The sequence below is a fragment of the Dendropsophus ebraccatus genome, chromosome 1 (genome assembly GCF_027789765.1).
Source record: "Dendropsophus ebraccatus isolate aDenEbr1 chromosome 1, aDenEbr1.pat, whole genome shotgun sequence".
Classification (NCBI taxonomy): Eukaryota; Metazoa; Chordata; class Amphibia; order Anura; family Hylidae; genus Dendropsophus; species Dendropsophus ebraccatus.
This window is the reverse complement of record NC_091454.1, coordinates 55552396-55579080: the sequence shown is the minus strand read 5'-3', so window position 1 is coordinate 55579080 and position 26685 is coordinate 55552396. Positions and strand designations below refer to the sequence as shown.

The 26685-nt window shown below is 43.9% G+C and overlaps 2 protein-coding genes across 2 annotated transcripts; one reads left to right on the top strand and one right to left on the bottom strand.

Moving 5' to 3' along the window:
• Positions 1-6542: 6542 nt before the first annotated feature.
• MXD3 (MAX dimerization protein 3) lies at positions 6543-15753 on the top strand. Its single transcript, XM_069971154.1, has 6 exons — positions 6543-7002; positions 11330-11426; positions 11834-11863; positions 14634-14748; positions 15127-15301; positions 15413-15753. Exons 1-6 carry the CDS (start codon positions 6933-6935, stop codon positions 15529-15531), a joined length of 606 nt encoding a protein of 201 aa, XP_069827255.1. The 5' UTR covers positions 6543-6932; the 3' UTR covers positions 15532-15753.
• Positions 15754-20635: 4882 nt separating this feature from the next.
• On the bottom strand, positions 20636-26684 carry PRELID1 (PRELI domain containing 1). Its single transcript, XM_069971115.1, has 6 exons — positions 26576-26684; positions 25781-26005; positions 23015-23240; positions 22810-22923; positions 21496-21574; positions 20636-21005 (listed from the first exon to the last, which is right to left on the bottom strand). The coding sequence occupies exons 2-6, from the start codon at positions 25870-25872 to the stop codon at positions 20866-20868; spliced, it is 651 nt and encodes a 216-aa protein (XP_069827216.1). The 5' UTR covers positions 25873-26005; positions 26576-26684; the 3' UTR covers positions 20636-20865.
• Position 26685: the final 1 nt, after the last annotated feature.

Genomic DNA, 26685 nt, shown 5'->3' with positions numbered 1-26685 from the left:
CCACCATACTTCACTGTAGGGATAGTATTGGGTAGGTGATAAGCAGTGCCTGATTTCCTTTAATAATGATGCTTAGAATTGAGGCCAAAAAGTTAAATATTTGTTTATCAGACAAGAGAATCTTGTTTTTCAGTTGGAGAGTCCTTTAGGTTTTTCTGTAAACTCCAGGAGGATTTTCATGCGTCTTTTACAGAGGAGAGGTTTTTCTGGTCACTCCATAAAGCCCAGATTGGTGGAAGCTGCAGTGATGGTTGACCTTCTGGAGCTTTTTCCATCTGTGCACAAAATCTTTATAGCTCATCCAGAGTAACTGATGGGTTCTTGGTCACCTCTCTTACCAAGGACCTTCTCCCCTCAATTAGATTGGCGGGACAGCCAACCCTAAAGGCCCTATTACACCAAACTATTATCAGCTGTACTTAGCTGGTACTTGGCTGATAATTTTTGGTTAAATAGCGCATGTTAAAAGACCACAATCAGCCAACTTGCGCATGACAGCAAGAGTCTGCTGCTTGTCACTCCATGTAAATAGGAGCTTACTTCAGTGGGCCCCCCGGACAACATGAGCTTACTTCAGTGGGCCCCCCGGACAATCGAAAAATTGTCCGGGCAGCCCCTCCTGCAGCTCCCCACTTGCTGTCTGTACGGGAAGCAGGCACTGACCTAAGCTACACATAAGCCAAATACAAGTTATGGCTGGAAATAATGCTACTTCCCAGGTACATCGGACAGCTGAAGGTCACCTGAAAGTACAGGTACGCTTGACCTATATGAATGGTGATACAGCAGGAGGTAATAGACAATGGAAAAGCACAATGCATGATGGATGACATGAGCTTGTTTTTAGCCACACAATGTCAAACGTGTATACACTATTCAACAGGAAAAGTGTGCTCTTTATGGGCTAGCTACATCATGACTAGTATATCTCCAACTGTGATCACATAGAAACTTGAAGGTTCTGTAAAATTGCAGGGGGCAGATACAGCATAGTGATGCAGGTAGGCATCTGATCGCACATTTAGGTTATGTTCACACAGTATTTTTGCCATTAAATGATGACCATGCACTTAATTTCAGCAGTGTGTGAACTGTGTCTTTCTGTGTTTTACAATCCACTCCTGCTTTTGGTTATAAAAATACTGTGTGGGAGAATAGCTTCAGGCTAGGTTCATACACAGTATTTCTCTCTGAATTTTGGGCATTCCCCCCCCCCCCCCCCCCCCCCTCGACATGACAGCACCAACCAGAGAGACTCCGCCCCCCCAGGAACAGGAACCTGAAGAGATAAAAGAGCAGGTCCTCCTCAGTGGTTTCTTGTCCCTGCGGGAAGCCTGAAGGTTAATGTTGAGACCGGGGCTCCCTCTATTCCCTGGGGCTGTATGCTGAGGGGGACGCTCTAGAAGCCGTAGTTTCGGCCTAAGACCTTCTCCCCCCCCCCCCCCCCCCCCCCCCCCCCCCCCCCCGGGGCTGATGACGCACCGGGGTCTGTTTCCCAGTCGGCAGGCCGGACGGAGTATCGTAGCTTCCGGAGGATTGCGGCCTAGTACCAGAACTTCCGGAGTGACGCGTCTGGGATTTCCGAAAGTCACGTCACACACCGGAAGAGCACCGGAGGCCGGAGGCTCTTCAGTGAGGAGCGCTCGTGGTATCAGTGAGGGATCAGCAGGGTCATTACAGTCACTAGTGGATAGAACTTTAACCATCTTAGGAAAACTGGGCTGGATTGTAAATTATGAAAAATCTTTTCTGTCTCCAGCTCAAAGGAAAAAATTCCTGGGGATCATTTTAGTCTCTTCTGTTCAAAGGTCTTTTCTGCCAGAGGAAAAAATTCAGAAAATACAATCCGCAGTGTCGCTGGCAGTAAGAAATCCCAGGTTCACAATCAGAAGTGGTATGTCTTTGTTGGGGCTATTTACGGCAGCTATTCCAGCAGTCCCATGGGCGCAGACACATTCCAGACCCCTTCAGACATATCTCCTAGATCTTTGGGATGGGTCCCCAGGAGGGCTAGACAGGTCCATAGTATTGTCCAAAGGGGTTGTAGAAAGTTTGTCCTGGTGGTTGGTAAGAGATCATCTTACGGTGGGGTTATCCTGGGTCTTCTTTAATTTTGTGGGAACAAGACAGTTAAATATAGCGAAGATTCTGGATTTTTTGCAGAAAGGGCTAGAAAAGGGATTAAAACCAGCAACCCTAAAAGTACAGGTTTCTGCGCTAGGGGCATTCTATGATCAACAGCTAGTTAGACACCCTTGGATCATGCGTTTCTTTAGAGCCTTAGTAAAAAAATATGCCCCAGAGTAGTGAACAGAACTCCTCCATGGGACCTAAACATGGTCCTGAATGCTTTAAAGGACAACTCCGGGGAATTTTTTTTTTGGCTTATTTAACACCCATTACAAAGTTATATAACTTTGTAATGTGGTTAAATACCCGGTCTGGCCCCCTTCCCCCACTTTCCGACCCCCCCACCCCGGAAGTTAAAGAATGTATACATTACCTATTACGGTCGTCACGGTCCTCTTCTCTGGTGTCGGGTGACGTCAGAGCTGGGGGGCGGTCCGGGTCTTCTTCCTCTTCGGCGTCTTCATTGAGAGTGAATGGGAGAGAAAAGGCTGCTGGTGCACATGCGCACCAGCAGCCTTTTCATTGGCTGGAGCACATCACATGGCTTCCAGCTTGCTCAGCCCTGATTGGCTGAGCTTGCTGGAAGCCATGTGATGCGCTCCAGCCAATGAAAAGGCTGCCGGTGCGCAAGCGCACTGGCAGCCTTTTCGCTCTCATGGACCCGGAAGCAAGAGACATCGCTGGACGGCGGACGCAGGTGACGGTGAGGCGGACGGCGGGCGAATGGAGTGGCGATAGTCACCGGAGGGATGGTGAGTATGGTGTCTGTGTGTGTCTGTGTTTTTTTTTTTTTTGGGGGGGGGGGTCCCGCCGGAGTTGTCCTTTAATTAAAAAGCCCTTTGAGCCATTGTCAGAAGCTTCCCTGAAAGTATTAACGTGGAAAACAGCCCTGCTGGTGGCAGTCACCTCAGCCAGAAGGGTTTGTGAGATAGTCCACTTATCCAGTACGGAACCCTACACAAAAATACTTTCGGATAGAATTATCTTTAAGCCAGATCCCTCTTTTCTTCCAAAGGTAGTCTCTAATTTCCACCGAACACAAGAAATAGTCCTCCCATCCTTCTGCAAGAATCCCAGGAATGATAAAGGGAATTTCACTTGCTGGACGTGAGGAGGGCAGTGATTAAGTATTTAGAGATGACAAAACTGTTCAGAAAGGCAAATTCCCTGTTTATACAGTTTGCAGGTCCTAACAGAGGTAGTAAAGTATCTAGGGGGACACTAGCTAGGTGGATTAGGCAGGCTATATGTATGTTACTCGTCTTCTGGTCTGTCTCCTCCTCTCTCTGTAAAAGCTCACTCTACTCGAGCAGTCGCCACCTCCTGGGCCGAAAGAGGGGACGCCTCGTTAGATCAGATATGCAAGGCGGCAGTATGGTCTTCACCACACACTTTTTTTTGTCACTATCGTTTGGATCTTTCTTCTGCCTCTGAGCTTGCTTTTAGGAGAAAGGTGTTACAAGCGGTGGTCCCTCCCTAATTTCCATCTCTGGTATTCTCTGGTTGGTGCTGTCATGTCGAGGGGGAAAACGGAAATTACTTACGGTAATGATGTTTCCCGGAGTATATGACAGCACCATGGGATAACTCTCTTGATTTTTGCTATAAATACTGGCAGAAACTGCAAACCTCAAACTGCATTTCGATATCCATGTGTCAAAATATACAGACCTTGGAAGTGAGGAATAAGATTTATTTCCACAGCAAACACATTGTTTACATGCATACAATTAACTTTTTTTTTTAAAGTATCACTGTTACAAAAAAAATGTTGACATGTCATACAGACTGCTGTAAAGTGATCTTTACAGAATTACAGCATCATGTGACGAGTAGATAGCAATAGTAGATGGAATGTTCTATTCAAAGATCAGAGTACGCCCAGAAATGTATCCGATCAGACAATCGATAGATTCTGTCGATTATCTATAGGCCCTATTATATGTAGTGATTATTGTGTAAAGATTCGCTATAACGATCGATCGTTATTAACTAGCCATGTAGTAGTGATGAGCAATGTTTGTGAGGTTATTACATTTACAGATGTAAACGAACATTATATGATCAATAATTGTTCTTCAGGACAACCAAACAGCATCATTTATCTGTGAACAACTTACTGGACTTTGGACGAACTACCAATGATGATTTTTTTTTTTCCCCCCGACATGTTGAAAAAGTCAACGATTTATGACTTTTTGTTCATTGTTTGGTGGTTGGGTCTTATTACATGGACAGATAATCGCTCATTTTCAGTTGTTATAGCAAATTTTTAACTTTAAATTTATAACCACTGTATGTGTGTAATAGAGCCTTATGTCTATGAGGCTTGCTGGAAAGCATGGCACAATGCTGTTAAAACAGTATGGCTGCCCCACATACAAAGAATTAAATAAAAGTAGTCATAAAATAACAAATCATGATAGTACCTGCCTTTATTTATTAAAAGAAATCTAGGTGATACATGCCATTTAATGAATTTTTCATTAAATGAATTTTCCATAGATGTTAGGTATTAAAGAAGTCCTGTGAAATAAAGAAGAAAAGTAAGTAAGGAGGGAGGGGCGTGCAGGAACATAATAATGAAAGTATACTTACCCATCCCTGTAGCATAGTTCCTGCGTCTCATTGACAACCACTGGCTTCCTGCAGTTCTGAGCAGGTACCAGTGTATAGGCCACCCCTCTGTGAAGCAAGCGAGCTCCTGTGCTGGGGATCATGCCCATAGTGGCGCCATTACTTTGTAATAAAGCCGTAGGAGCTGTGACTACTTTGAGCACAAATCCATCAGGCATAGTACGTTATATGCCAGTGAAACCTGTATATTGAGCAGCACACCCAAATCAAGGCCTTATTTGGTAAAGTTACTAATTTTATAATGTCAGTATATTGGATAAGCAGAGAATTCTAGTCAGTAGTTAAGGCATTTAAAGGAGAAGCCCCACCAAAAAAAGACAAGAAGTAAACTTACCTATCCTCATGCCCTATAAGTGCCGCTCTCTGGTCCCATTGACAGCCACTGGTGACCTGGAGCTCTTCCAGCTGGACAATCAGCCGGGCTGTGACATTGCAGCTGGAAGAGCCAGGTACATGATGGTACCCAGTTTCCAGCCAAAAACTGAATATGTATATGCATTAGGTTCACACATGGCATACTTTGTGCTTTTTTGGAGGGGCACAAACGCACTACCCAGATATGTACACTGTAGCATCAGGTCCAAGAACATCCTGTATAAAAACTACCTAATAATGGAGTCTATGAGAATAGGCGGGGTGGGGATTACAGCACCGACCAAGGCAAGAAATTCACTTACTGTAGATTTACCAACCACTTTTGATTTTTTTTTGCCTCAAAGGTCCATGTGCCACCAAATAGGCACAAAATCTGGCAAAAGTTGCAGATAACTTTCCATGAATTCCCCAATATGTGAATGAGGTCTCAGCATCTGATAGCTGCTTACCTAGGTTTGTCCTCTTCAAGCTGTCAAGCTCCAAGTGGCCCAAGATTGTTTGGGTTTAGAACTTTGGACATTATGTAACAGTTGTCACAGATGGTTTCTATGATGTCATATGTGCTGTGATGTCATAACAACTGCCACTTCTGTGTAATGATTATAATAAACACTGTGCTGGGTTACTGCAGCTCCGCTCCCATTCACTTCAATGGAAGAGATTTGCTGTGGCTAACAAAAGACATTCCTACTATATGACAGCTTGATAAATCTTCCTCTTATTTTTCTACAATTATCAGGCCGCTAGTACTCACATAGGAGGGATCACAGATTATATGGCGTGGTGGTCAGTTTTAGTGTGTTATTCATGGAGACTTTTTCCCTTTAAAGTGAATGGGCTGTGGTCAGTACGTCACGGTGTAGGTCAGCATCACTCGGCATCCATCCCGCTATGCCAGGAACACACAGGTGTGTGTGTATGTATATATTATATATATATATATATATATATATATATATATATGGTGCAGAGGTATGTGGGCCCTGGTGCTGCACAGGACAACAGTATTATGCAGATAAGACAATGATGTTGGTCCCGACGGAGTGAAAATACGACAATGATGTATCTGTATATGATGAACAACCTGCGTCCAGTCACATAAAGCCACAGTGTAGACGTAAGATGGAGGGTGGGAGGACCCGGGGCAGCCTGGTGCCCCCTCCAGGGCGCTGTGCTTCCATCACCGCCAGGGGGCGCCCGCTCCTCTCTCACCATTGTCCCTGAAATGGAGGATTTTGAAATTTGAAAGATTTCTCTATTCCCGCCCGATTCTGTTGCCATCCCAGATGACGTCACACCTTGGGCCACACCCACTGCTCCCTCAGCCAATCGCCATCAACATCCAGAATTCTCCGCCCGTTTCAGGAAGCTCCGTGATAACCGAGTATTAAGGTCAGAAGCGGCTAACAAACCGGGGAAGGGAGACGGAGGTGTCCGCCGTCCGGAGGATACGGGGTCCGGGCAGCGCGGGCGTAGGTTTTTGTAGCCGCTAGCGGGCACAGCTTGGGTGGGTGTGTGAGCTGTGGGCGTGGCCTGGGCGGGACCAGCTGACTGCTTAGTCTTAGTTACATTGTGTAGGAAAACAGCGTCCGGATCTCCGGCTGAATCCGATCGGGCCCAGTGTCTCCGGTCACCGAGAGCTCCCGCCGGGCCTAGAGCGGTTGGAGGCCTGAGTCTCCGTGCACAGGAGGCCTTTGTAGCCGAGGCAGACGCTGGGTAGGCCGGGGCCCCTGGGTGACACGGAGAGGTGACAGCGAGCGTCCCTGGTGCCGCATCCCGTCCTGCCAGCTATGGAGGCGCTGCCCACCAACCTGCAGGTGCTGCTACAGGCGGCCGAATACGTGGAGAGGAGGGAGAGAGGTAAGGAGGCTGCTCCATTGTACGGGGCCCAGGCTGCTTCCCCTCCCCCCTGTGTTTACCTCACTGTGGAGGGTTCGGTGCCCCTGCAGCGCCCCCTAGTGTAGTGTATAGGGGCAGGGGGGGCTATCCTGGTGGGGGCACCTCTTTGTGTGCCCTTCCCAGTAAGCACTACCTGCCCCTCCTATAACACCTGTTGTCAGATGCTGAGGCCTGGCAGTGATCAGGGCCCCCAGTCACCTCTGTGTCCCATCAGCCTCCGCTCCATTGTCTCACCCCAGGCTCCATCTTGTCTATCTACATTCACATTCAGGATTTCCTTCAGGGTATGTTCATACACAGCAGATATCCAATGTGTGAGCGTCCCCCGCATCAGAGGGTTCTGTATAGGGGGCTGATCACCATCTTCAAACCATTCATCTCAGCGTCTCCTCAAAATGGTATACTGACATATCCATGATAGGAACAACACAGGCCCCATAGACTTTAATGGCCCGAATGTAGTCGGTGAAAGATTTATTACACTTATATTGAGATTCTCTTTGTTGCCCATAGCAACCAATCACAGCTCAGCTTTCACACCTCCTGTTGCTTTCTGGTAAAATAAAAGCCAAGCGCTGTTGGGTTGCTATTTGCAACAAGAGGATCTTACTATAGCTCCCTAGGGCTGCATCCAACTTTGCCAGCCAACGTCGGTATTCAGATGCCAAACAATCTGTCTTTAAATGCGGCAGTAGCGCTCATCTCCGCTAGTGATTGCTGGTACGTCACTGGGCCGTACATTCAGATTAGTGCTGGATATATCCAGTTAGGGTCTTATTACATGGGGCGATTATCTGCCCCATCAGGCATAATCAGGCAGATATCACCATGTGAGCGTATGTTCAGACTGAGGAATCCGTGCAGAGAGGTTCCTGTGGATTCCGTTGCTCGTCCACGCTAACGGCTGCGCACATCCCCGCCCATGCCATAGACTCTATTCTATGCACAGGCGGATTCCGCCGTCCGTCCAAAGAATGAACTATTTCATTCTTTGGACGGCGGAATCTGCCCGTGCATACAATGGAGTCAATTCCAAAAAATTCTTTTTAGGCGGCATGTCTGTGTCGTGGGTGGTGCTTATAGTAGGAAAAAATTCCTATAGCATCATGAAAGTTCAAATCTCGGCACTCACCATGGTGACTTAAACTTTTACAATGGAGTCAATGGCACGGGCAGAAATGCGCGTGTCCGAGCAACGCAATCCGACGGAACATACCCTTAGGGTACAAACCCACGCACCGTATACGCAGCAGATACGCAACAAATACGCAGCAGATTTGATGCTGTGTTCAGTTATTTAAATTTAATCTGCTGCGTATTGCAGCTTTAAATACGCTGCTTATACGGTGTGTGGGTTTATACCCTAAGGGTACAAACACACACTGTATAGGCAGCAGATACACAGAAGATCTGCAGCAGATTTGATGCTGTGTTCAGATCTAATCTGCTGCGTATTTGCTGCGTATTTGCTGCGTATCGCAGCAGTAAATACGCTGAGTATACGGTGTGTGTGTTTATACCCTCAGGGTGAAAAAACACATACCGTATACCATTTCAGACTGTGAGTTAACAGCAAAATCCGCTGCGGATATCTTCACTGTCAGTTTTAATGTAATTTCATACTTGCAGCAGGAGTATGTAAATGCTGCCCCCCTTAACTCGCTGCCTCCGGGAAAATACCTTACCTGGTCCACGCTCCGGCTGCATCTGAGGCTCCCAGCTCCCATTGAGCCTCATGCAGCCGGAGCGCATACCTGATCCTGTGTTGTCACGGCCCAACTCAGAAATGCCCACTGACACTGCTGCAGTCAATGGCTGGGGTAGTTCCTGTGGGGCCGCAATGATTAAGTAGCACCCATGCTGACAGAGAGCTGATGAATCTGTGCCTCTGACCCCTCTATCTCATCTGGCATTGTTAGCTGTTTTTCTTTGTGTACGGTGAATATTTAGTTAGAAACATAGAAGATTGTCAGCAGGAAAAGACCACCTGCTTCATCTAGTCTAGATTTTAGTTGTTCAGGACATGGAGGCTGGAGACTGGCTGCATCCACTGCACACACAGGAGAAGCTGCTTTATATCTTTCCTTTTTCCCTCAGAAGTTGCCCCAGGATTATGAAGAAGCTACTGAGCCAGATATACATTACACCAGTGTGATAAATAACTCCCCTTGTGTCTGGCCATTTATGAGGGAGTCGAAGCTGCGGCTTACCAACTCCACAGCCCTGGTTAAAGGGTAACTATCATTTGTGCACCGCGGAAGGATCCTATTTTCAAACTCCAGCAACTCCAGTGAAAAAAGAGCAGTATATTGAACTTCTGGAAGTCCTATAAACTTACATTGAAATGTGGGAGTGAAGAAAACTGGCCTCTGTGCAATCCACTGCCTTGTGCTGCTTCTGCTAGCCCCCCCCTCAGGAGACAGAAATCATGTGACCACTGTGATTGAGTTTGTTTCCTGACTGATGATGCAGACATGAGAGGGGGGCATTGATTAGAGGCCAGGAAAGGGGTGGGGTATGCATGGGAGGGGGCGGGGTTACATGCAGAAGAAATAGGACATTCTGAGTGCATACCGCAAGGACTCCTAAGAAATGTAGTCTGAGTAGTTCAGGGGAAGAGGAAAAGTAAGAGAGCAGGCAGAAAACGGCATCAGAAGGGCAGGACTACTGTAAAACCACACCATGGGGTGGGGGTGGTAAGGTTCCATAGGTAAGAACCTTGCACTGTTTAGATGATTTTTTTTTTTTTTACACAAGGCTACCTGAAGTTCCCTTTTTAAGGCAATTCTTTATACCATTCACTTTAGTGGTAGAGATAGAGTTGCCAAGGTGATTTAGTAATGGATCCTGCCGCAGCAGTTAAATGGTCGTTACCTTTAAAAAAATCTGGTGTTTTTTCCCAACAATCTAATTTTTGTACATGCTTTTCAAAACCAAAAATTTTCCCCCAAAATTGTAAGAACGGCCTATTTAAATCACATTTGGGATTTACTAAGATTGATGTTTCATCAGCTTGCTGTGAAAGTGGTCTCTGTCAGCACCTCTTCATAAATCAGGCGTATCTGTGCCATATCTGCCAGTTACTGGCGTAATTTATGATAAATGTGCTAGCCCCCTTGACAGCAAAGCTCCATTGGCTTTTTGAAAAGTGGAGGCATGGTGTAACCAGCCCCAAAAGTCATAAATGTTTGTGGAGCTTTATGGAAAAATTTGTGACAATTTTATGCCTCAAACTGACAAAAATAATAATTTCCCCTATGGTGTGTTTTGTGAAGAAAACCTTGTTTTTGGGTTATTTTTAGGCAGTCGCATTCTCTCCTGCTTGTTGTGGTGGTTTCTACATTAAAATATAATGTGAACATATGCTTAGGCTAGGGCTACACAGTGAGTTTGGTTGTGCCACACAAATTATCGTTATTGTAACATACAACATAGTGCCACTGTTCTACCATTGAGTTGATTTTTATTTTTTTAAGAGCACATTGCATCTGTAATAGTTGTGCAAATAGTTGTGCTGAGTTTTTGATGCAGTTTGCGTGACATAAGTCGCCATGTAGCCCTAAGGTATGTCTCTCTTACTCACAGTATTTTGGTCAGTGTCTTTATCCAAAACACGGGATTGTATTATATTTTAGTGTTTTTGCTATAAATACTGATTAAAATGTGTGAAGGCCTAAAACTTCGAGATGAGCAAATTTATAATAATAACGAAGCCAAGCACTTAGTTATCTCTGAAATACACTCAACAGCCGGCTACCTTGTAACTCAATGCCGCTCCATCCTGGGTGCTGGGAAAAGCTGGATCTAGGCCTGGGAAACTTTTCTCAATTTTCCAGAATTAGATCCAGCTTTTTCCAGCACCCAGGGAGGAGCGAGAGTCAGTTACAAGGCAGCAGCTATTGAGTGGATTGCAGAGATAACTAATTGCTTGGTTTCCCTATGGCCCCGTTTACACTGAGCAAGAACGTCGGAGAGCTCTGCTGCGCTCAGTGTGCTGCTTTGAGTGAAGGAGAGGGCACGCTTCTCCACTGCCGCTGCTCAAAGAAATGACGTCATTTCTTTGAGCGGAGAGGGGAGGAAGCAGACTCAGTGACACACTGAGCACGGCGGGATTCCGCAGCAGAGCGCTCCGACGCAGAATTCCGACGTTCTCGCAGTGTGAACAGGGCCTATTACTGTAAATTCCCTCATCTTTACCTAAAACACACAAAACATTAAGAGCAGAGTGTGAACTGTACTTTAGTTATATTATGGTGGATAAAGTGAATTACTGATCCTTTTGTTACAGAAGCAGAGCATGGATATGCTTCAATACTACCCTGTGATACTGCCACACCTGGTAGAAGAAAACGGCAGAGGACCACCAGCAACCCTGACAGTGTTAGGTAAGAGGAGGGTGGCAACTGTTCAGCATCACCTACCATCACAATAGTGTCAGTAGTGTTTATGCTGTACACTGGTCAGGCCTACTTATTGTCCACAATGTATAGGCCTATCTATGTCTCTTCCATTATGATTCAGTCACTAGTGATAACTTTTCATTAGCTCTGCTTGTACCCATCATATACAAGATACAGCAGAGCAGAAAAACCTTGTGTTTATTAAGTTAAGTAAATACCAAATTGATAGAATGATAGAAGCATGTACTTGTCCTATACTGGACTTCCAGGTAGAAGTATAAAACAAGTATCGTGGCTAATACAGCATTTTCCCTAAACCTGTATTACCCACAATGTTTATCTCCAGTAATACTACTTATGTGTCTCATTTTAACAGTATCTTTTATTTTCAGGTCTGTCCACAATGAGCTGGAGAAGCATCGGTGAGTGAATATTCATTTTATGTGTTATCTTAGAGAATACCTTGTCCCCCTGCCCCTCCAAATAGTGCATGTAAAGATTAAAAAAAAAAAAAAAAAAGTTGCAGTAGGTTACCACAAAGAAACTTTTTTTTCCCAACAAACAGTATTTTAGTATTATTCTTTTATAGATGTGAAACTTCCACACCTTCCAACACCTTTTTTTACATTGAGTTCCATGGTTATACAATGGGTATGGAAAGTATTCAGACCCCTGTAAATTCTATTACTTTCTTTTATTGCAGCCATTTGGCAAGTTTAAAAAAGTTCATCTTGACAGGAAAAAAAACTGAAAACAAGAAAAACTGAAATCACCTGGTCATAAGTATTCAGAGCCTTTGCTCAGTATTAGAGTAGAAGCCACCTCCCTTTTAAACTAGTACAGCCATGAGTCGTCTTGGTAATAATGCAACAAGTTTTTCACACCTGGATTTGGGGGTCCCTTGCCATTATTCCTTGCAGTACCTCTCCAGTTCCCTCAGCTCGGATGGTGAACAGATAAGGAGGCCTTAAATGTCATCAGGAAAGTATCAGGATTTCCTGACAGTAATCCGTTTTTACCTTCAGGAAAAGCCTTCAGGATTTCCTGATCAGAAGAAAAAAATAGGACGTGATGGGAGATTTAGTTCTGCAAACTGGATGGCCACAGCTTGCAGAAGTACAACTCCCATCATGCCCGGCTGACAGGTCATGATGGAAGTTGTACTTCTGCAGTCTGTGGTCACCCAGGTTGCAGGACATGATGGGAGTTGTACTTGTGCAACCTGGATGGCCACAGGCTGCAGACGTACAACTCCCATCATGACCTCTCAGCAGGACATGGTGGGAGTTTAAATTCTTGGGGGGGGGGATCTCACCTGTCCTGGTCTCCTGATCTGCGATGACCGCGGCGATGTTGCTGCGGGGGGGGTGTGTGTTTTGCCGGGGGAGGCGTTTACAGTGGGTTGGGGAGGTCCAGGGAGTGGAGGAAGAGGCAGCAGGAGGCCGGGGCAGACCGGGGGGCAGCGGCGGAAGGTGGTCCGGGTGAGTGGAACTCCGGACGCTTTCCTGATATGCATCAGGAAAGCGTCCGTGGCCCGGGCGCTCCCATAGACTTCTATGGGGGCGTCCGGGCCGGATTTCCGGACGAAAATAGGACCGATTCTAAAAAATCCGGTCTTATTTTCCGGAACGGACACTCTTCCGGAAAAATCCGGAAAGGTATCCGTGTCCAATGAAAGTCTATGCGTCCGGAAATCCGGGTGGTTTTTCCGGACGTGTGAAGGGGGCCTTACTTTGTGAAAACTGCCCCCCCAGCTGGGCCTCACCAACAAAAAGGGGGCGCCTCAGTTTGAGAAGCATTGCTCTATTGGGTTTAGGTCAGGGCTCTGGCTGGGCCAGTCAAGAATGGTCACATAGTTGTTCTGAAGCCACTGCTTTGTTATTTTAGCTGTGTGCTTTGGGTCATTGTCTTGTTGGAAGATGAATCTTTGGCACAGTCTGAGGCACAGAGCACTCTGGAAGAGGTTTTCATCCAGGATATCTCTGTACTTGGCCGCATTCATCTTTTTTTTCAGCCCAGTCGTCCTGTCCCTGCAGCTGAAAACACCCCCATAGCATGATGCTACCACCACATTTCACTGTTGGCAATGTATTGGGTAGGTGATGAACAGTGCCTGGTTTTCTCCAACCACATACCAATTAGAATTAACACCAAAAAGTAAAATCTTTGTCTCATCAGCCCAGAGAATCTTATTTCTCATAGTCTGGGAGTCGTTCATGTGTTTTTTGGAAAACTGTATGCAGGGATTTATGTCTTGCCCTGAGGAGAGGCTTCCGTCGGCACACTCTGCCATGAAGCCCCCCGACTGGTGGAGGTCTGCAGTGATAGCTGATCTCCCTACTGCATCCCTAAACCTCCATTATATAAAAAAAAAAAAAACCTGATCAAAATGGATCCTTTTTTAAATGTACAGAAAAACGCAGTCTCCGTTTTTTTTGTTTTTTTTGTTTTATAATGGACGTCAATAGAAAAAGGATCAAAACAAATGCATTCTTTTTTCCATCTGTTTTATTTTGGAAAAACGTGGTGTGAACCCGGCCTAAGTCTGTGTAAAAGCACTCTTATGGTGTGTTTACACAGATTTATCTGACAGTTTTTTGCAGCCACAGCCAGGAATGGATTTGAAAAGAGGAGAAATCTCAGTCCTTTATGACCTGTTCCCTGTTTAGACTGTTACTGGCTTTGGCTTCAAAAATCTGTCAGATAAATCTGTGTAAAGGCACCATTAAACGACATGATTCTCATGTGCTTTGACATGCATTATGAGGTCTTATATAGTCAGAGTACTTATGACTATCTGATACTTCAGTTTTTTTCTCGTTTAAGAAATTTACAAAAATATCTTCATTTGTTTTTTTTTCTGTCAAGATGGGGTGCAGAGTTATAATATTGAGCAAAAAAACTACTGAAAATACAGACAAAAACACTGATCTCAACAAATGATGTGTTGTTAGGGTGCGTTCACACCTACAGGATCTGCAGCAGATTTGATGCTGTGTTCAGTTATTTAAATGAAATCTGCTGCAGAAAATCAGCTGCAGATCCTGTAGGTGTGAACGCACCATTAAGGAGTATTTGGAGTTTTGTTAGTGTGCAAACCATCTTTCCAAAACATTCCCATAAAGATTGCCCTTTGTCTGGTGTCATTGATCATCTATGGCCACTTTAAATCATTCAGCATTTCTATTCTAGGAGAGCTCAGCTGCGGAGATGTCTAGAACAACTGAAGCAGCAAGTTCCTCTAAGTGTGGATACATCTCGTCACACAACTCTCAGCCTCCTGCACAGAGCCAGGCAGCACATTAAAGTGAGTCAACGCATCAGAAAGAGCAAACTGAAAGAAAATGCTTGTCTGTTAGGGAAACTTTACATTGCAACTTTGGGGGGTATGTGTCGAAAAAGCTACTGGTTTATACGTTAAACATATCCTAAGGAGTAGCATTTTGGTAATATATGTTGGAGTTTGCTGGATAGCGCAGGCTTTTGCCACATGAAGAGGATATAGTATATAAAATGAATACTGCATGGTGTGTCTAAAATAATATCTATCTCTATATATTATGCCACATACATGTTAAACATTTGGTTACCATCTTTTGGAGTTTTTTTGGATCCAAACAGAAGAAAGCATTACAACAATCTGACTGTATGTGAGGCATAGACCAATTCATATTATACATTGCAGAAACTGGAGGATCAGGAACTGAGAGCAAAGAATCTAAAAGAAAAATTGAGGACAGAGCAACAGAGGCTACGCCAGAGACTAAAACAGCTTCTACCTTCTAGTAGCACTGAACGGATAAGAGCAGACAGCTTGGACTCCTCCACGCTGTCATCAGAAAGGTCTGACTCTGACCAAGGTGGGTCCTAGCAACATTGAGGCTGGATTCTGGTTGGGGGGGGGACCCATAATCCAGCATTCCATATTGAAATATATATTATATATATATATATTTTTTTTTGTCTTGCAGAGGATTTGGAAGTAGATGTGGAAGGAGTCATCCTAGGAGCCAGTGAAGGGGACCTGTTTGTTTCATTTAGTGCTGGCATGGAGCACAGTTACTCTACTCCAGCCCATGCCTGGCTATGACAACAGTGAGGAAAACCTAAACAGCAATAATACAGCTTTATGAAGACTCTTAACTAGCATATATTCAACTCCTAAAATGCCATAGCTCAGAAACCCTTCAAGGATCTTTCCATGAAGGAAGATTTTTTTTATACCACACCTTCCTTCCCTAATGACTTTCCTCCTTCCCCCATAGCGTTTATGGTGGTGACCTAGGGGGAGATTTATCAAAGGGTGTAAATATACACCTGGTGTAAACTGGCCACAGCAACCAATCACAGCTTCACTTTCCTTTCACCAGAGCTGGAAGGTGAGCTGTGATTGGTTGCTGTGGCCAGTTTACACCAGGTGTATATTTACACCCTTTGATAAATCTTCCCCCTAGTGTCTATACCATGAACCTAACATCCTTCATCAGCATAGCTAGAGCATATGGCAGAAACGATGCTTTTGTAGAGATATGTATTTTAATTTGGACAAGACTTTTGGGACCTCTGGACGTGATTCTCTTCAGCCATCAGCAGAAGAACCATGGCACTTGTGTAACCAGCAGGTCACATGTTTAGTGCCATCATTATCACATAATTTATTGTACATAGAGAAATGCTGGAGCCTCTTTCACCACATTGCTGTGCACTGGTTGTACAGCGCTCCTGGACATATAAGAAGCACTTTGTTATGCGTGCACTTAAAGGAATACCCATGTAAACGACTATAAATATATTTTTATTCTTTGTAAAAGTCTAAGAACTTGCAGGACTTACAGGAAGAAAGCATGTAGTGAGATTTCAATCAGATTCTCCAGGGTCATCGATCTCACATTTTATTTCCAGTAAAATAACAAAACAGATGTGGGAAAAAAAAAATCTCTGGGAGGTTTAATGTTTACATGACTGTCCTGACATTGTTATAAGTCCAATCTCTTACATGCACTTGCTGAAGAGGAGAAGCATCTTGATCGAGCTGCCTTAGCTGATCTTCTCTTAGCACAGCACAAGCTTTTAATTGGAAAGACCTCTCTATTCCACACAGCATTAGGGAATGGGTGTTACAGCCCCTGAGTTATAAGCAGCTTACTTACATTCCTAAGCCCAACCACTATTTGTAAGATGGGCAAAGAGGGGGAATCCTTGTGATAAGCATTTTATATTGTAACTTCTATTTTAGTAAATGTGGTTTTTGTTCTGTAGAAATGCTTGTACTTTTTCCTACTCAACCTCATAGAGCTGCAGCAATGGTAGTTACCAGCACCTGAAACTGGATTCCAGATACAGGCCATATTGAAGTGGTTGAAAGGCGAAAAACCACATGACATGGATTCTTTTGTCAAGGTATACACTAATATATATATATATATATATATATGCATATATGCGCAGGATTATTTTTTAAGGAACCATGGCCTAGACAAAATGTAACACTAATGTATGAGAAATACGCAGCATAGTTCCATGATAGAAAAACACAAGAGTTGATATTGGCTTTGACTAACCAGCTCTGCATTTAAATTTCTTAAAGTGTGAGTGAACATGGACATTATGTGAGTGAGGGCTTCTAAAAGTGCAGATTAAGGGGGTACTTTAGAGAACTTTTTTTTCTTTTAAATCTACTAGTCAGAAAATTATACAGATTTGTAAATTACCTCTTAAAAAGCTCAAGCCTTCCATCCTTACAAGTTGCTGTATGATCTGCAGGAAGTGGTAAATTCTTTACAGTCATAGGCTGGGTTCACACTATGTATATTTCAGGCAGTATTTGGTCCTCATGTCAGGTCCTCATAGCAACCAAAACCAGGAGTGGATTGAAAACACAGAAAGGATCTGTTCACACAATGTTGAAATTGAGTGGATGGCCGCCATATAACAGTAAATAACGGCCATTATTTCAATACCACAGCCGTTGTTTTAAAATAACAGCAAATATTTGCCATTAAATGACGGCCATCCACTCAATTACAACATTATGTGAACAGAGCCTTTCTGTGTTTTCAATCCACTCCTGGTTTTGGTTGCTATACAGCCTCACAAATACAGCCTCAAATATACATAGTGTGAACCCAGCCTAACACTGTGCTCCCTTCTGCCACCTCTGTCTGTGACAGGACATGTTCAGAGCAGTAGAAAATCCCCATAGAAAACCTTTCCTGCTTTGGAAGCTCCTGTGATGGACTGAGGTGGCAGCAGAGAGCTTCATATCAGATTGGGAAGATTACACCAGTTTGTGAAGAACATACAGCAACTGATAAGTACTGGAAGGCTGGAAATTTTTAAATAGAATTCATTTACAAGTCTTTATAACTTTCTGACAGCACTTGATTAAAATAACATTTTCTCCTCTGGAGTATTCTCTTTTCCACTAGTCTATGCTACTGCTAGCCCCAAATTCAAACTTTTACAAGTGATCCCAGTTTTACATTATGGCACCTGGCTAAAAAACTATATCTCCCAACATGCTTTGCACCTCAGATCCAATTGCCAAGTAACCGTCCACGTGCTCACTGATAGATGTGAGTTGGTTACAGAAGACTTATTACGAGCTTGCCAGGCCCACAGAAAAGAGTGATGGCCAAAGTTTGTTTGTACAAACCCGAACCATCGGCATTTGAATCCACTGTCTTCCCTCTCCGTGTGAAAGGTGAACACGGCCTATGGCCTAGGCTGAATCCAGGTGGGACTCTAGCTGTCTTCACCTTCTCCACAGGGCAGGCACATAGCGGGATTTAAATGCTGATGGTTTGGGTTTGTACAAACCCAAACTTTGGCCGGGCTTTCTCAACTAGACATAACACATCCTCTGTTTCAGAAGTGGAGAGAGTGGACCAGACAGTGAGGATTTTCACCAGCTTCAGGGTCTGAGTATGTGATACAAACAGCCCAATTTATGAATTACGGTCCATTTACACAAAAAGATTATCTGCTAAAGCCAGGAACAGACTATAAAAAGAGATCAGGTCATAAGGGAAAGCCTGAGATTTCTCCTCTTTTCAAATCCATTCCTGGCTTTGGCTTCAAATCTTTGGCAAGTAATCTTTCTGTGTAAATGGACCCTAAGAAACCTATTACAAACAATCTTAGATTATAGGTGGGGATTGAACAAGGTTAACTCTTTCTTCCTTAAAGGGGTACTCTGGTTAGGAAAGGGAAAAAAAACCCTTGCTTCTACATCCCCTGCTGCAGTGGTGACATCACAGCTAATCTACAGCCTCAGTCTTGTGGACCTGGCAGAGCACCAAACAGATTTGTTATTTAAGGGAAACCAATCATGAGAATATAGGGTTCTGAGTTACAATAATGATAATATGAAGCATGCTGCAGCATTTCCTGACAAATAAGCTGTTTGTTTGCTGTTGCCTCAGTCTCCCTGAAAATGTAGGTTAATTCCTCCCCTCGCTGTATGCAAATCAGTAGCAACTAGTCACAGTTCCCAGGCTGTAGCTACGGCTGTAATCCTGCCTCTTGGAGCATAATTCACAGGCCAGGCGCCATCATTTAGAGGCGGGATTATAGCCTAGGAGCGTTTTGGAAGAGACTCCGCCCACATGACTATTTGCTGCTGATTTGCATACAGCAAGGGAAGTAATATAGCTATTTTCGGGGAGACTGCAGCAACAGCAAACCAGCGGTTCATATGGCAGGAAACACTGCAGCATTCTTCATATCATCATTATTATAACTCAGAACCTTAAATCCTCAGGATTATTTTCTGCATTTCCCCAATTTGTAAAAAAAAAAAAAAAAAAAAAAAACCCAGAGAAGAGGGCGGAGAAAAAAAAACAAAAAAAAACATTTATGTACAGCTAACATCTGTCTGCGGCAGTTTTTTAGGTGTTTTTGCAAAGAAAAAAAAAAATATGTAGCTAATGTGAAACCAGCCTAAAAGATATTGTAACTGCTGCATGTTAGCACAATATTGTGCAGCCATTGGCTGAAATTGATGAAACAGGAACCTGCTCACCCCTACTCCTGGACACATCTTTGCATAAAACTTCGCTCAAATGACACAGGTAAGCTTTAACCCCAATATATCACTTGAATAACAAATGCCCCACATCATGTGGCTGTCAAAAGTAAAAATCACAAGATAAGCTGGTAGCCCCCATTGTCTTTTTTTTTTTTTAAAAAAAAAAACATTGCCAGAATTAGGAACAGTCACCACTCTGACCAGGTGACGGAGACCCTTTGATGTCCACCTCCAATTGTTTGCTATTTCAAACACTCAAAACATTCTGGTACCATATTCAAAGCCAAATGTATGTAAGTGTTACATGATCATTTCTCATTACTGGAGGTACACATTTATATTACACTAAATCAGTGCTTCTCAATTCCAGTCCCCATGGCCACCAACAGGTCATGTTTTAAAGATCTCCTTAGAATTTCACATGTGATAGAATTATACTCAGTGCCTCAAATATTATTACAGGTGCTCTTTGTATGGTATATCCTCAAAACATGACCTGTTGGTCGCCCAGGAGGACTGGAATTCAGAAGCACTACTCTAAATCAATGATTTACACCTTGGCGTCTATATTTTGCAACATGAAGAGGATGTGTGCACGCATCTTACCAGTACATACATTCTTACAAACAAATAGCATGAGCTTGGAACCCACAAAGGTCACTCGGACGCAATGGAATAATCAATGTGATGACAAAAACAGATAAAGGGCTTGAAAATAAGCCCAAGCAAACATCAGGATTTACTGGAGTTGTTAAACTAGGAGCTGTCACCTTAGGTTTTCCCCTTCCTATTGAGTTTATAGTCAGTCTAAGGTTAAAAAGGTTCGCCCCCCCCAGTAAGGACATAGATGGCCAGAATGTCCCCATGTTTCCCATTTAAGTGCATCAAGACACATGAACAAAGGGTTGTACTTGTCAGCCCCATACAGTAGAAAGGAACAGCGACAAACACGTCGGACTAAGATCTTTACTAATCAGACACTCTCCACCTATCCTGTTTCCTTTGTGAGAACCCCCATTTAAATTCTGCATTAGGACTAATTTGTATGACTGGGGCTGGAAGGCTGCCATATTAATGAAGAAAGAAATTTAATTTTCTGCAGTGCAGACAGCGTTACATAAAGCTGCTTTTTCTATTTCAGGTAAGCATCAAGAGACATGTTGGCTTATTGATATCATTGTTTAATCATAAATAAAGCTTAGAAAAGGGTAATTGTCTGACATTTCTTTGCTCATGTTAACATTCAAGTCTTCTTCACGTTCAATGTGATATAGAGTGTTGATTGAAATATAGAAAGAATTATTTGGTTCAGCTGACCTATGAACCCAGCAACCCTGCCAGCCTCTAGGCCTGTGGTGCAGTGATCTAGGATGTAGAAAGGCAGCCTAGGGATTGTCACACATACTGTTGCTTCTTACTAGTAGCTGCCTTATTGGCCAAGTCTTTGGCTTTCTCCTTTGCTGCAAGGGCTGTCTCTCTTGCCTTTTCTTTTGCCTCCTTTGCGGTTTCCACTAATGTCCTGGCAGGTGTATCACCTGGAAAAAAATTCATTATCCTTAAATTCCTGTACGTGGTTATTATTCACCTAGTGTTATATAGGAGCATCAACAGTGGCACTAAGCTATAAATCTGCCTTTAGGGTGCTTGTACCACTAAACAGGAAGTTCTTACAACACAATGGACATGTACAGGGTTGTGAAATTAAATAAACACCTTACTGTCTGACACAGTTGTAAACTCTTCTTCAGGTTCATAGCAGATGAGTGCCTGAAACATACGCACACTTTGTATTGTATTGTACTATAACATTATTACAGGACTTCTAGACTTAAAACAATCATCTTATTCCTGGAATGTTGACATGTTATTAGCATAGATCCTATGGCTCACTTGTTTACTACTATTACCTTCCACGTGACCTCCTTCCAGTCACGCTTCCTGTCTTATGACTCAGACATTGCAAAGTGCACTGGTCAGCATTACAGAGGAGATGCTATACAGGCTGAATGTCGCTCACCCACTTACCTTGCATTTTTGCCAAGATGTATTCATAGCCTTTCATTGCCTTGGTCACGTTACTCTTAAACCTGGCCAGGCCAAACTCCTATAAGACAGAAGAGATACCTAAGGATAGTGGGATTTTAAAGGGCTCCAATATTGAATAGTTCACCAAGCTGTTTTTATTATCCTTGTCCATTTTATACTAAGAAAGTGAGCAATATCAATCACCTATATTGCTATTTCATGAATCACATACTTCATGAACACCCATCAGAACTTCAGCTCCAAGAACCTTTTGTAATTGTGCAAGGACAGAGTGTATATACCTTTTACAGCATAAGCTATCATTACTGGGTATGTATACTGCATGCTATTGGCAGGAACAAGGACATATCACAATTCCTGTGTTACAGTTTAGCCATTTGATCCACATCCACACTGGAATATCCCTGTGTAAGCACCAGACTAAAGCTGGCCGCACACCTCACACAGCTGTTGGTGAGATGAGCATTCAGTCACTTTCTCTCCCAATCCCTTCATACACTTGCATGCTGCCAGACACCTCTGCCACAAGGTTATGACCCTGAGAACCAAAGAGGTGGGGCATGCTGAAATCCCACTGCTCAGTTGTTTCACTGCCATGTGGTGGGGGGAAATATTAATTCAACTTGTACAGCCATCTTAAGGCAAATTCTACAGCTAATGGCTGCTACTGTAGGTTTATATATCACAGAGATTTCAGGAATAGCAATATATAGTCAGCTGTAGAAAATACTGCCTTTATGTAAGGTAAAATGGTGATGACTTTTTGCCTGCACCTACTGATGGTCATGTAGCTTGCATGATAGAAAAACGCTGCTGAAGCTCCCAGCTGATTCAAGTGCTTAGAGGTAGGCTTTTCTTGTTAGATGCCTAGAGTGCTTTGTATTAAAAGCAGCCCAGGCCCCCCCCCCCTCTTAGTAATGACCGATAGCTGGGACAGAGATAGCGCTATAAGTTATGGCTGAAAGGAGGGGGCAGAAATGCCCTAATACAAAGCACCCTGGGCACCCAACATGAACAATCCACCTAATGGACACTGGCAGCAGGGATAAGCGTCAGCAAAGATTTTCTTAGTTAAGATGCATAACCAAGATGTCAAGTTAGACTTCCCTCCTAAACCTCTGTATAGGCTGGCCAGAAGTGTTGTGCTCAAAACTGCAGACAAGTCCTCTTTAAAGCACTATTAATTCAGCCATGTTTTAGTTTTGGGTGCAAATAATTCATTACATGTAAACTATCCTGCGAAGCTTGCAGACTACATCCATCACACTGCAGGCTTAGTCGTCCTTATCTCACCTGTATTGGTCTGCTAAATCCAAATACTTTTGAGGACACCCAAGCCTCTCTTCTAACCTCGGTACAATTTTTGTTCTCAGGATTTTCACAGTATACGCAGCGTTCCTCCACAGACTGCAATATAAACACACAGCAAAGGAATAAATAACCATAGTGCTTGTAAGTACACACCCTTATAACCAGTCTTCCACATTGTGTCTCATACCATGACAGTGCTGTGGTTTATGTTCCATGTGTAGGTGGTCAAGGTTTTCTTCTGGAGATCAATTATGGAGTCTTCAAAAATGTACACAGCGTGGGCCACATTGGCTGGGAGAAAGCGCTCAGCCCACCGTGGCAGGCGGTTGGTCTTTGTTAATAACCTCCTGGTCAGCAGCTTGTGGTCACTGGTCACCTCACGGTATAGAATGTCTTCGGTCAGGACATGTTTGCTTTATACCCAGAAAGAAACAAACATCGAAGTCAAACATTTTATGTATTTCAATAAATGAACAGGTTAACAGGTTGACCAGGCTAAGAAAAACATGGCCGCTTTCTTCCAGAAACAGCACCACTCATGTCTACAGTTTGGGTGTGGTTTTGCAGCTCAGTTAAAGGGGTAGTGCGGCGGTAAAAAATTATTCACAGAATAACACACATTACAAAGTTATACAACTTTGTAATGTATATTATGTCTGTGAATGGCCCCCTTCCCCGTGTCCCACCACCTCCACCCGTGTACCCGGAAGTGTAGTGCATTATACATACCTGATCCGTGCCGACACGCGTCCGCCATCTTGTGCCAAACGTCATCTTCGGCCGGCCGGCCCGAACACCTCCGATCTTCCCGAGTGCCGGCCGCGTCATCAGCCGCTGAGCCGCGATTGGCCGAGCACAGTTATGCTCAGCCAATCGCGGCTGAGCAGCTGATGACGCGGCTGGCACTCGGGAAGATCGGAGGTGTTTTACCGCCGCACTACCCCTTTAAAAATAAAGTGAATGGAGCTGAATTGTGATACCACATGCAACCTGGGGACAGGAATGGTGCTATTTTGCAAGAAAGCAGCTGTGCTTTTTCTAACCCTTTACCTAGTGTATCTACAGGAAAGTATACACACAAAAATTCTTATAATTCAGCATCCAAGTCTGGCTGGCACTTGTTACCAGCAAATAACTTGTCAATCTGGATTTCCAGGAATTGCAACATGTGTAAGATTTGCAGTACTTTACATGAATGGAGAAGTGAAAAAAACTTCTGCAACAGATGTGACATATGTACACCTGCCATTTAATGTATATACTTTTTAAAGCTGCCACTAAAGGTAGGGAATAAAATATAACATTTTCAAAAGGCAGTGATTCCTAGCCCTATTATGGTGGCAAACCTCCTAAAGAATATTTACTCCTGTGGACCTCCTACTGCCCCCCTTGCCTCAAAGCGGCTTGGTGTAGGGATAGGTTAAGCATTCCATACTTTAGTCCAATTTACTTAGATTGATTTACTAATCCAGCCTGACACGTGAAGGGGAAGCCCAGCGTTTCCATAAAAAAATAAAATGAAGTGCACAAAAAGCATATAGGTGCACTCTATAATCCCCCACTGGTTGTATTCACACTTTTACAAATGATCCCAGTTTCTAGGAAACTTCCTCTTCCAGCATGCAATGCACCTCGGAACCAACTGCTGGGCACCTGCCCCTGTCTTGTAGTATCTGCCCAACATTGGATCAATCTGCTTTAACTCTGCACAGTAAACACTATCTATCTTTCTTTCTATTTATGTATATAAATAAATTAGGCATAGAGATGAAACAACGTTGTCTCTTTTCCTCCATACTACTCAGGAGAGGATGTTGTTTCTTCGCCCTTGGCCAGGTGATCACTGTGAGATGTCAGTGGTGGGCATGGTTACAGATGAATGGAGACCAGGAAGTGAGGATTTTCAGCAGCTTCAGGGTGTGTCAGGATGTACAGCAGACATACATCCCAATTCATGTAATAGAAACCTATTACAAAAAAGCTGACATTATAGGTGGGGATTGAACAGGGTTAAAGGAGAAGTCCGGTGAAAAATTTTTTAAGGCATTGTATTGCCCCCTAAAAATTATACAAATTACCAATATACACTTATACAGAAAACATAAGTGCTTTTTTTTTTCCTGCACTTACTACTGCATCAAGGCTTCACTTCCTGGATAATATGGTGGTGTCACGACTCCCAGAGCTGTGAGGGCTGTGGCTGCTGGAGAGGATGATAGCAGGGGAACAGGGATAGAGGGACACAGGGCACTGGAGGAACACTGAGCATCCCTCTGCCATCATCCTCTCCAGCAGCCACAGCTCTGGGAGTCGGGTCGTGACATCACCATGTTATCCAGGAAGTGAAGCCTTGATGCAGTAGTAAGTGGAGGGAAAAAAAACACTTAATGTGTGTTTCCCCTATAAGTGTATATTGGGGATTTGTATAACTTTTGGGGGGGCAATACAATTTTTTAATAAAACTTTTTGCCAGACTTCTCCTTTAAATCTTTCCCCTTTAAAGTAGCCACACATCTCCATCAATTATATCTCTGAATCTCCCCATACACATAAATGTTCTGCACAGGTCAATGTTCATATGTTTCCATGAAGAGGAGACAGGCAATCTCCTCCCATATAATGGCTTATCGTTCAGAGAACAAAAGGGTCAGACAGTGCATGTCTAACCCATGACATCTGTTAGGAGGCACCTTACACCTTGGACAGACGGTCAATTTGGCTGACTTGACTAAAGTGCATGGGAACTTTTATTATCTCTATGTGTTTGTGAGTCTTTCCGCGAAGTGTTCCGCTTTCCTTTTACTCCCACGCAAATAAGATAATATTGAAGCATGTTTTTGAGATAAGGGAATTAACAAAGGAAAACAGTGGGGTACACAGCTTCACAGGTCAACAGTGGTGGCAATTTATCCTGATACACAAGCATTTTATTCAACAGTACGCCAAGTGTTACCTGTAGGGGTTAGGATAGCGCTGCCAAAAAGCTGAAAATACTTGGTCCCAGGAGCTCTTCAGCTCATTCAAGCCTAGGAAATACTTCACCATTGTTCCCAGAATCACTGCGCCAAGCAGGACGGGCTCAGGAAACCATCCGAGGATGGCAGCGACGTGGTGAGGGGGTCACCTGGAGGAACCGTCTGAATCCAGTATGACGCCGGGGTGCGTCCTAATGCAGGGACTGGGCAGAGTACAGACAAGAGATGTATTACCATCAGGCACAAGTAATACTAAGATATATATAGATAGATAGATAGATAGATAGATAGATAGATAGATAGATAGATAGATAGATATATGTCATTGTGCACAATGCAGTTTCCATTTCTGGTGGATATGTCGGATTCATCCCATGACACAATGGGGTTTGCAAGCTTCCCACAAGGCAAAAACATGGCTGCATGCTGCTCTATTCCCCCAGATAGTGACACATACACTGCATGTGAACTGACCCTAAAGGTGACCCCATGACCTGTGACCTACTAAGCTATGGAAATCTTTATGCAGAGCCAGTCATAGGATGCCAATGTACTGGGTACTGAATGCACTCTATAACTCCCTGGTATCTGCCATTACAGGCTCCCACATATAGGTCAGACGTAAGTGAAGGCTACAGCTGTCATGGAGTAGAGGACACGAGCAGTGCAGGTCACAGCTGTAACGCCGGGACACATGAGGACACCACCGCGCATGCCCCGCCATCCCTCTCGTCACCACACACGCACTGGCGCCCATTGTGTGCTCTCCGTACCTGCCCCATGCAAGGATTCAGCTCCTCTTGGCCGCCATGAGGTAGCTGCTGAGCGCCCTGAACTTCCGGCAGCGAGAAGGAAGATCGGACGTCACATGACAGCGACGTTG